A 12,121-nucleotide genomic window follows, 5' to 3' on the forward strand; every position below is an offset into this window, starting at 1 on the left:
ATTCAACTTCGCTAGACTTGAGAATCAACAGTCCACGGATCTTGAAGAACGTGAAAAAGTGCGTCTAATAGACGAGTATCTTAGGTGTCGGCTATTGTTATTCCTTCCTATTTTCGCTTCGCTTTGCAATTCGCGTCTACCCTGGCACGCCCATAATCTCAACGATTACCCCAATCCGTTACGTCATAGGATCGCCAACAGGATGAATGAGCGCATCGACAAACAGCAGCAAGTGGAAATCCTTGAATAACTATACCTACCGTCGCATTCATTTGGAGCTACCCCGTTTAACATAAATCCATTTGGCAAAACGACCGTTATGACAAAATATGTTATGCCAAATGGGTTTATGCCAAATGTCTTTATACCAAATGACGTTCCCTCCATTCATACCTCACCTGTCAAGTTGACAGAGTTCTACAACGAAATCGTAAAGCTCGCCAAATATGTACAACGTCCTTTCTGTGAGGAAATTCTTTGTTGATATAGACAACGAACATACCACTCTGCACCTTTTGTAGGTGACCACGATGCCCGTGGTGACAGGTGACCAAAATCCCGTGCAACGTTTCGTTTCGTATCGCCATGAGAAAATGCATATCGCATATCCTTACCTGTCTTACCTGTGTGTGGTGGGCGCTTGTTTCGGATGGGCAAGATATGAAACGATTTGCATAATTCAAAACCATCCTTCCCCTTTCACGGTCCAACGCTGCTGCCACTGCTGCAATCTGATATCGAGGAGAACGGATGAACGGTATACGATGCGAAGGATGCGCATCAGCAAGGATATGATATCGTCCGGAACCAATCGGAAAGGATCGAGAGACACGCGTCGTCAGTGGGTTCGCTTTGAAAATCAATTTTTATTGCTTTATCAAAAATAATTCTAAAAAGTAGATTTTCAAATTCTTGGTTTCCGTCTGCTTTTCTCGGGTTTTATTAGTTCCACTTTTTTGTTTACTTTTTATTCTGATTTGTTATTTACTTACTTATAATGAAGTGACTGAAGAGATTTCACTACTGTTAAAATTTACTTCCTTAATTCATTTTCGGCGATTGGTTTCTGCTTAGTTCCTTAATGTCTCACTTAATCATCACTTGTTTCTTTCTTGGTTACTCCTTTGTTTTTATTGTGTAGAAGAATCTGTGTGTTTTGTGTGTGTGATTTATCGACTTTATTGTTTAGCTTAAATCTATCTTTACCAGTTAAAAAGAGAAGTAGCTATAAAGATCAGGAGGTTTTCTCGGGGACACAAATACTCGTTCTCCGACTTCGGGCCTGCACGTTCACTTTTGGGGACCGTTTACATTACATCCTAGTTTGGTAGCGCAGTTCTTACGAGGGGTTTGACTTTTTCCCAAAAATCATGCAGTTTACTTTGTCAATCTTTGTCTTTTAGCTTCGTCTATTCACTCTTACACGTCTAATACATACACAGCGGGAAAATAAGTTATCAAATTTACCATCTAACGCTAGAGATCACCACTAAGCCTACGGAGGAAACGATAATGCAAGCGAGAGCGGAAATAATCGTACTACTGCTGCTCGGCCGAATGGCACTAGCTCCCGAGGGCATCCACGGAAGGTCCAGGATGCCTTTGGATGCACGTGGATTTGGCCCATCGGTGGGACCGATTAGTTCCTCTGGGCAGTACAGCTTCTCCTTGCCGACCTTGAACAGGTAAACCACTTCGGGCTTCTCCTCCTCGATGGCTTCGTTATCCAGGGCGGCATCCTCGAAATAGTCTCCGTCTTCGTCCAAGGGTGATTCCAAGAAAGACGAGTCTGCCGCTTGGTTCTGCCGGGGGTTGCTGTTGTAGGAGTTCTTGGTGCCGATGGTGCATTCGATTTTGTTCAGGCTTTCGCGAAGATCCTCGTTGCGGGTGCGGTTGCTCAGATCGTACACCCAGGAGAGCCGACAGTCGCAGATGAAGCGGTTGTCTGAAAGGAGAGAGATGGAAAGTGTCTTATGAAGATTGTTGAGCTTGTAAAGGTTTTATGTAGGTATTTAAGAAATGATTTTCAAGTATCTTGCAAGAAATGCGCAAAAACGATCAAAAATCTCTCCAGATATCTGCTAAGGATTTTGCCTGTGAAGCCATGAAATATCCCAATTGAATCTATTTTGAAACTGAATTATAGAACGAAGCCACACCTCGAATTTTCAAGAGCATTTGAGAACCAAACAGCGCTCCACGTTGAAAATTTATCCGGTTGGTCACCACCAGCAAGCAAGCAATTTGATCACTCTTCAATGCAAACGGTTGTCAGATTCTCCAAACTGGTGCACTTGAAAATTCCAAGTTTGGTTTACTTTTATGATCATCTTAAACACGTGGTCATTGAATTGAATTTCTAGACCCCACCGTTCCCACATCGTGGTCTTATGTCCATTCAAAAATTTTAAAATTCGTTTGGACTGTGGCCATTGGCCAGACACCATCCCCATCCCACCCTAAATGATAACGTGGTTTATGGACGACCCCAAAGGTTACCTCTACAAATCTTCCAGAAATTCCGTTTAACACTCTTCTTTGTATTTTCATGGAATTAATAGTGCATGAAAATACAATCTCTGAGAATTCGTTCAGGTATGTTTTTAATCTTCCAGTTATCCTTGAAATTCTTTCAGGAATGTTTTAACACTCCGGGCCTCATAATCAACAAAATCCCTTCTAGATCATTGCACATTGAACAATGGTACGGTATTGTGTCGCGTCATTGACCGTTGTATTAAATCTCCGCATATCGTTCAGGTTCATGCTTTTTTGAGTTTCAGCTAGGGTAGATGTACCAATTATGGATGCAATATGTCAACAGTATAGATAAAATTCAAGTTTTAACCGCGTTCCTAAAACGTAAGCATGACTTGTTGTTGTTAATTACTAGTTTGAAGCCTTGCGAAGCAGTTGAATTAAACAGTTTTAGTACTAAATTGACGTTAAGTTTCTAAAAATTGGTTTTAAAAAGCGTTGTCTATGTACCAATTATGGCAATAGCGTTCCTAGCATTCCACATAAAAGTGTTCCAATTATGGACTATCGAATATTTGCACAAAATGAACTCAAACATCATCCAGAGCTAATGATAATGCAACGCTTATATGTAATGAAGTGATTGCTCATGAAATTTTCCAAAAGTTTTGTGTTAAATACATGTTAAATCAATTTATCGCAATGGGTTCATGGGAGCAAATTAATTATCGAAAAGGAGTCGAAATGTAGTGAAAACGCAAATTATGATACAAAACAGCATTAATGAACTCACATTACCTTTACAGCGCCTAATTTTTACGAAAGAAAAGGGAAAATTCAAAAATCGAGTGTCACTGAAAACCCCCCTCTACCATGAAATTAGCATCTTCCGCTTGCGAACGTTTTCGAACGTGTGATTGAAAAATCTTAGCAATTGAGTACAAAACATGAAGATAATGCCATACCGAACCTTCCTGTCGTGGAAGTCACCCATAAAACAGCTTTATTTCTTTTATTTCATTAATCAAAAAATGTAAACAAACTGCCTCCAGAGTATCACCATAATTGGGCTCTCATACACTCCTTGTACCAGTTATCGACATAGTGGAAATAACACGATTTCCAGCTTAAAACAGTTGATTTGGTTGCTCACCAGCTAAATTTATTCATTTGTTCTCACTAGGCAACATACATTAATCTGTTGAAGCAGTTTTTCCGAATAAAAACATACATTTCGTAAGTGGTGTCCTTTAGCAAATTGCTAAGAAGGTGACATATGTGTGACGCAAAATTTTCAAACGTTCATTTTTCGAAGCTTATTGCACGAATGTTCTTAACAAGGTTTAGTTACCATCAAAAACAAATAGGTTTATCATTCCTGTGAATATTAGCCGTTAAATTCTCGTGAAACAATAACAAAAATCCGTTTTTGTTCCCACTATTGCCATAATTGGTACTTCTACCCTACCACACTTTCTTCATGCTGTCTTTTCTTTTTGCGGTGGATTCGTTTTTTATGGCTCTCACTGCCCGGTAAGCTCTCTGTTCTGTCAGGTACCGGCCACAGGCATACGGGTTCTGGCGACATTCTTCATATCGGTCGCTAGCGCACTCTTCATCGAGCCAGTCATTTCGTCTTCGTCGTTGACCAATGCCTATCATTTCCCGCGCCGTTGTTACCACAGCTTCGTGGATAGGGTCCCACAGACTGTTGATATCTCCAGAAACGTTGATTCTTCCCAACTGCTCGTCTAGCTGCTGGTGGTACTGTGCAGCTACTGCATCAGTCGACTAGCATTAGATGTTGAAGGTCGCAATATCCATGACACATCTTAGAAATGTTGCCCATCAGCAAGTACTTGGTCTATTTGGGAGCAGGCATTGTCACTCGGGTGTCGCCAGGTGCGTTTGCGGATATTCTTGCGTGCGAACTAATGATGGCAATCCTCTAGCAACAGCAAAGCATACAAGCCGCACGTTATTATCATTGGTAACGGAATTAAGGCTTTCCCTTTCAATGACGGGTCGGCAGTAGCCTTCTTTTCTGATCTGCGCATTTGCGTCGCCGTTGCCGCATCTTGTTTAAGGCACATTCCGTAGGACTTATATACGCTCTCATAGAATTCATCCTTCATGTCATCGAGCTTATCGTTCGTTGACCGATATATCTGATCAGGTTATAGTTGAAAAACTTGTCCTTTATTCTCAACACACAGATTCGGTCACGTTCCGGTTTCCAACGAATAACTCGCTTGTTCTGCTTCCCAATCACTATGAAGCCAACTCCACGTTCTGCTATGTCACCGCCGCACAGTGGGACGAAACTGAAAATTGACGGTCAAAACGTCTTAGAGGCGTTTTAGGCCATCGGTGTCTTCGGGACATTGTTTTGAATTAGCATCCCGAGTAATAATAAAACATCATTTTTAAATTATACTGAATAGGGCACCCGAGAAAAAAATATTTTTAAGGCGTTCATCACTTTAGCATAATTTTAGATCTATTTATTTTCAACAACTTCGCTTAACAAATCTGATTTTTTTAACTTCGTTTTCACGGTTAATTTTTTTGAATTTTACTTATTTTACCATAAATATCAGTTTTTTGACCATTTCTATGTTCAATGTGTTTTTTTTTAATACTTTTTTCTCGGGTGCCCTATTTTGATTTATTTTTTTTATTATTACTTGGGATGCTAATTCAAAACAATGTCCCGAAGACACCTTTAACTAAACTAAAACGCCTTTAAGAGGTTTTGACCGTCAATTTTCAGTTTCGTCCCACTGTGGCACCGCTGTTGACTGTTGATGTGTTGGCGATAGAATCCACCGCTCGGAACTCACGTTCCCCAGTTATCGGCCAGCGTACATACATTTTATTTTAGAAAACCATTGATCATGTTTGAGCAGAAATTGAAATTTTTAAAACACTCAAAATTTGTTCATACTTTATTGTACTTGAGAAAAATTACGAGAGATACTAGTTTTTACACCCGTTTGCTTGAAAATCAACATTCAAAGAAATCTCAAAAATGTCCTTGAGCACATATAGTAATTTTATACAACACTCATCATTTATTGCACCTAAAATTAAAAAAAAAAACATCTTTTTTTTCAAGCCTTTTCGCTTGTGAATCAAGTGACGTTATACAAATTTCCACAAGTTATTGCATTAAATTTCGGTTTACAGAAAAAAATACACTTGTTAAAGCAGTACAGTTGCTGGCTAGTTTTGTGTGCTATTTCATACCTACAGAATAATGCGAACTCGGACGAGGCCGTGGATATAAATAGAAAGCGTCGTGTTTGGATGGGCATCAAATTCTTCCGAAAGAGGTGCACTTGCCAAAAAGGACCACGCGATTATTGAGCTGAAATCGAATTCAGGTTAACTTCTGCGTCCATGAGTCCTCTCATGGCGTAGGGGTAACGCGCCCTAACTAGAGATCAGGGAGTCGTGAGTTCGACTCTCACTAAGAAAACGTGTAAGTTTTTCGCAAAACTTCACATCATTTTGTCCATTTAATCCAATTGCAAAGTATATGTAATGTTTAGCTTTTCGGTAGTTGTTAAACTACTTGTACCTTCTTCAGTGTCAGTTACTCGTATCCACTATCTACAATCTACTTTTTTGTTTCTCAGTTGTTTAAGGTAAGTGTAGGAATTGAGAAGGGTACTATAGAAGATATCAAATAAGCAGAAGGGCATATAGTTCCTGTAACAATGAAAAACTTAGCAAACGGGAAAAGACAATGACACATATAAGCATGACACATAACACTGCGGAACACGTTTTTGTCTCCAGCACCAAAATACCGCTATTCACTTAATTAAGGGTTGCTGAATCCATTGCCGTTTTCAGAAATATCATAGCACGTCTAGTTTTTGAGATATTGACTGTTGAAAATGCAAAAAATGACTATTTCAGCCAACTTGCATGCAAGTTTGCCAGCTTGTAAGGTAATATATTGGCATAATTTGCCACAGAACTCAAACTTCATGTGTATAACAATACTTATCATCAAAGTTTGTAATACTTTCGATGCGGAAAAGTTATTGTTTAATGGTTTAGAGAATTTTTGTATTTTGCCATATAGAAGAAACGAAGAATTTTGTATGGAGACTGCAAGCATGTTGAAAAAATCGGTTTAATCGAAATTTAATCGAGCAATTTCAATCAAATTATGTCTGAAATGAAAGTTCAAGTTCTATTTTGCATGTTTGATTTTGATTACAAAATTTTTTGATAAATTGTACCTTAAATTTCATGTAAACATGAATAAAACCAGTGTTTTATACAACTTAGGTGACCTGTAGCTAAAAATTGTGACGTGCTGGAACATTTCTGAGAATGGCATCAGATTAAGCAACTCCAAATCTACTAGAGACACATAATTTGATCCTTGAGACACGCAAAAATGTCATTTTTGTTACGCTGTGTAATCTTGTAAAGTGTTTCGAGCGATAAAGTTGTGCTGAAATTGCTACTAGTGCAATTCAGCTGATCCAGCCATTAGATTGGCATGTGCCAGTTCCTCTTTTTCACTCCTATTCCTTACTACTCATTCCTCACACCTCATTCCTAATTTCTCACTCCTAATTTCTCGTTCCTCACTCCTCATCCCTTACTCTCCGTTCCTAACTCATCATTCTCACTCCTAATTCTCTATTCCTCACTCCCCTTACTTTTCATTTCACATTACTCACTCCTCATTCCCTTTTCCTCACTCCTCACTGCTTACTCTTCATTCCACACTTCTCACTCTTCATTCCCCATTCATCAATCCTTACATCTCATTTCTCATTCCTCATTCCTCATAATTCACTCATCTCCTTCCTCACTCCTCATTCTTCGTTCTCCACTTCTCATTTTTCACTTCTCAATCCTCACTCCTCATTTCTCATTCCTCACTCCTCATTCCTCGATTCTCATACCGCATTATTTACTCCTTATTCCTCATTTTTCACTCCTCACTCCCCATTCTTCACTTCTCAGACCTCATTCCTCACTCCTCATTCCTCATTCTACACTACTCATTCTTTATTCTTCACTCCTTTGCTTTTGCTTTTGCTTCTGCAAACTCCATGTTAGGAGCGGCTCACAACAGGGTCTGTCCCCCATGTCAGGGGCGGCTGATCATCGTCCGAGCGCCAGAGAAGGACTCTAAGCTAAACTGCGCACAATGGTCCTCCGGACATTTAGGGGGAATGGTCCTCCGGAAATCTAGGGGGTTGGTGTCAGGCCCAGCAAGCCAACCATAATAACAGATCAGCACAGGAACGTCAGCGAGAGAATACGGACCGGAACAATCGGCAAAGACCACAGCGACGGAAATGGACTAGCGGTTGGAAACTCGTTACGTAGAACTGAAAATCTCTCAACTTCATCGGAAGTACTCGCATACTCTCCGATGTACTGAAGACCCGTGGTTTCGGTATCATAGCGCTGCAGGAGGTTTGCTGGACAGATGTTGCGAACGTTTAGAGGTAATCATACAATCTATCAGAGATGCGGCAACACACGTGAGCTGGGAACACCTTCTATAGTGATGGGTGATATGCAGAGGCGCGCGATCGGGTGGTGGCCGATTAACGAAAGAATGTGCAAGTTGAGGCTCAAATGCCGGTTCTTCAACTTCAGCATCATAAACGTGCATAGCTCTCACTCCGGAAGCACTGATGATGACAGAGACGCATTTTTTTAACGCTCAGATTGGCCAGGAGGAGGAGTTCTGACCGACGATTGGAAAGTTCAGCGCCCACCGGCTGACGAACGAGAACGGCCTACGACTGATATATTTTGCCGCCTCCAAGTATATGGCCATTCGTAGCACCTATTACCAGCACAGCCTCCCGTATCGGTATACCTGGAGATCACCTCAGCAGACAGAATCGCAAATCGACCACGTTTTGATCGATGGACGGCACTTCTCCGACATAACCGACGTCAAACCTATCGTGGCGCTAACATTGACTCCGACCACTACCTGGTGATGGTGAAACTGCGCCCAAAAATATCCGTCATCAACGATGTACGATACCGACGCCCGCCACGGCACAATCTCGAGCGGCTGAAACAACCGGATGTCGCCAAAGCGTACGCGCGGCATCTTGAGGCAGCGCTGCCGGCCGATAGGCCCTAGCCCCTCTTGAGGACTGCTGAAGGACAGTTAAAGCAGTCATTAACGAAGCTGCCGAAAGCATTGTCGGATATGTGGAAAGGAGCTCGACGAGGAGTGCCAGGAGATTGAAGCGAAAACCCGCCTATTGCAGGACAAAAAGCGTTGCCTGGAAGAGTTGGAATACCAAGAGATGGAGTTGCTGTACTATTCTCAAGAAACGCGGAAGTTCTGTCAGAAGCTGAACACATCCCGCAAAGATTTTGTGCCGCGAGCTGAAATGTGCCGGGATAAGAATTCGAGCATCTTGACGGACGGACGCGAGGTGATCGAAAGGTGGAAGCAGCACTACGATGAACACCTGAATGACGCAGAGAACACAGGCACAGAAGGTCAGGACAGCGAAGGCGATGGCTACGTCAGCGCAGCGGACAGTGGAAACCAACCAGCTCCCACGATGGGGGAAGTTAAGATTCTCCCAGATTCTCTTCCGTCGTCTATCACCTATAGCAAACGAGTTCGTGGGAAGTTATCAAGCAGGTTTCGTCGACGGCCGCTCGACAACGGACCAGATCTTTTCCGTGCGGCAAATTCTCCAGAAATGCCGTAAGTACCAGGTCCCTACGTAGCATTTGTTCATCGATTTCAAGGCGGCATACGATATTATTGACCGCGTTGAGCTATGGAAAATAGACTGGCCCTTAAACAAAAAAGTTGTAAAATTCAACGGGGCACCCCCTAGATATGTGCCTTGGAGTAATAGGAAAGCTCTCTCAAAATTTCAACTCATTTAGTTGCTCTCCCAGCTGGCGCATTCAATTCAAAGTTTGTATGGAATATTCGTCTCAAATATATTGAAAATTGACCCTATGTCACTGTTTCGTGTCGTACACTAGTTAATCGCGTTCAATTGAGCCCAGAATGACAAATTCACTAGTTAATACGCTAATGAACATAGTTGCCGAAGGTTGTATCTTGATTTAACCTCATTTTCATTAAGCTTTCAGTTGTTGAAAGTTAGGCTTAGATCAGCACTCCCGTACAATCACACATGTGCATGCACCTTGTGCCGCAGCTCGCCCAGCGTCATAGGTGGCTATGATGCGCTTAGTGGCTACCGCCCAGCTAAGTTGAAGGAATACTAAGCAATATTGCAAATCCACTTCAGATAGTTAAAACACCAACTTTATCAATTTTAATCATCATACAACCTTTTACTATATTGTTTGCTATAGTATCAAGTAGTGTTTTTGACATTCTGGGTTCAATTGAACACGATCAACAATTTTCCTGATTCAAACAGGAGATGATGTGCTATTTCCTATATGTTGGAGCTGAAAATCCCATATCAACTTCAATTCGATTGCGCCAGCTCATGGAACGACCAAATGAGCTGAAACTTTCAGGAAGTCTTCCTCTAACCCTAAAGAATAATCCTGGTGGGTGCCCCGTGGAATTATACAACTTTATTTTTCTCCCATACTAAGATGGGCCAGTCTAATGGAAAAGCATGGACGAGAACAGCTTTCCCGGGAAGCTCACAAGATTGATTAGAGCAACGATGGACGGTGTGCAAAACCGCGTGAAGGTTTCGGGTGAACATGCCAGTTCGTTCGAGTCTCGGCGGGGACTACGACAGGGCGACGGACTTTCGTGCCTGTTGTTCAATATTTCGCTTTAAGGTGTCATGCGGAGCGCCGGACTTAACAGTCGAGGCACGATTTTCACGAGATCCGGACAATTTGTTTTGTTCGCGGACGACATGGACATTATCGGGAGAAAATTTGAAAGAGTCGGGCTAATCCCTAATGCACGATGTTCAAAACGCTCATAAAACTGGTAGTCCTCTACGAGCATGAGACGTGGACTATGCTCTAGGAGGACTTGCAAGCTCTTGGGGGTTTCGAACGGCTAGTTCTAAGGACGATCTACGGCGGCGTGCAGGAGAACGGGGTGTGGCGGCGAAGGATGAACCAGGAGCTTGCTGAACTCTACGGCGAACCCAGTATCGTGAAGGTAGCCAAAGCTGGAAGGATACGCTGGGCAGGGCATGTTGCAAGAATGTCGGACAACAACCCTGTAAAGATGGTGTTCGCTACGAATCCGGTCGGAACAAGAAGACGTGGGGCGCAGCGAGCTAGGTGGATTGACCATGTGCACCAGGACCTGGAGAGCGTGGGTCACAGTCGAGGATGGAGAGAAGCGGCCATGAACCGAATGAATTGGCGAAATATTGTTGGCGAGGTTTTATCAAGATAATTGATGTAAAACCAAATAAATAAATACACAAATTGATACACCACTTGAACTTCACTTCTTGATAAATTCGGAATTTGATGAGGCATGGTGAATAATGCCCTGAAATCGATCCTTGTGCATACACAGCAAAACAAAAAATATCACATCGTTTTCACTGCAAATAACATGAGTTAAATGACGTGATTCGACCAACAACATCAGTTATTAAATGTTATTACATCAATTTGAATGCAATTTTTCGCATATTCACGACGCGAGTGAAGTGCAAAGAAAATTACGTGATACAGTCGAACCTCCATGAGTCGATGTTCCATTACTCGATATCGACTCATGGAATCATGCTAAAATCAAATTAGTAACCCCCTCGAACAGCTTTTTAAGTCATTTTTGATTCATTACTTGATATTTCCTTGAGTTCAAATATCGACTCACGGAGGTTTGACTATAGGATTACAATTTAATTTTCGCTGAGTACATTTGTCTAATAATTTTGTGACCCAATGTTTGAGAAACGATGTTTTAATTAAATCAAGTTTAACATTCAACTCTCAATGTTTTCAACTCGCTATAGCGAAATATACTTCTCAATTACAGTTGACTATCTAAATTTGAGAGCTCCAGAAGCATCAGGGGGATTAGAGACGTTTTCATCAATTTTGGTTTATTTTGGTTTGATTACTGGAAAATTTTATTGTTTCCAAATAGTTCGCAAAAAATAATTTACTTTCTGTGTCCCATACGATTTATATCTAGTGAAAAATTACTGAAAAACTTAAATGTCGTTGTTAGAAGCAACTTGCTGCTAATCCTCTCATATACATTTTAGATATTTTATTTTTTAAGATATTATTATTATTAAAACGAACACTTCGGTTCACGTCGTTGTTCAGGCCGAAGACAAATGTTGAATCCACCCTGTCTTCTTGTTTAAACATGATCAAGTTATTTTCAATTTTGATCCACTAAAGTAAAATCAGAAAAACTTACCTCTGATCGACAGAATCGCACTGTTGTTGACCAGGTTGTCCATGAGTGGAACGACATGACTGAAGCTCAGCGTTTCCAGCGAGTTCCCATCCAAATTCAGCAACACCAAGGCCGAAACACTGGTGAACGTTCCACTTTCCAGCGTCGTCAGCCGGTTGTTCTCTAAGTGCAAATAGTGCAGGTTGTTCAATCCGTCGAATGCTCGTTCGTCTAATTTCTGTTGGTTGGAAAATTAGAAAAAAGCAAATTTAGTCATCTATCCATTTCTATCGAAACTAG

General features: G+C 41.5%; 1 protein-coding gene across 4 annotated transcripts in view; it reads right to left on the reverse strand.

The window, feature by feature from the left end:
- Window positions 1-846: 846 nt before the first annotated feature.
- Window positions 847-12,121, reverse strand: part of LOC5574559 (connectin) — a 764,796-nt gene continuing 753,521 nt past the window's right edge. For all 4 annotated transcript variants that reach the window (XM_021849123.1, XM_021849121.1, XM_021849122.1 and 1 more), the window contains 2 exons: window positions 11,843-12,059; window positions 847-1,945 (listed from right to left, as the gene is read on the reverse strand). In XM_021849123.1, the coding sequence (XP_021704815.1) occupies window positions 1,464-1,945; window positions 11,843-12,059 (699 nt within the window). In that variant the 3' untranslated portion in view covers window positions 847-1,463. The remainder of the gene's footprint in view (window positions 1,946-11,842; window positions 12,060-12,121) is intronic.

This window comes from Aedes aegypti, chromosome 3 (genome assembly GCF_002204515.2).
Source record: "Aedes aegypti strain LVP_AGWG chromosome 3, AaegL5.0 Primary Assembly, whole genome shotgun sequence".
Taxonomy (NCBI): domain Eukaryota; kingdom Metazoa; phylum Arthropoda; class Insecta; order Diptera; family Culicidae; genus Aedes; species Aedes aegypti.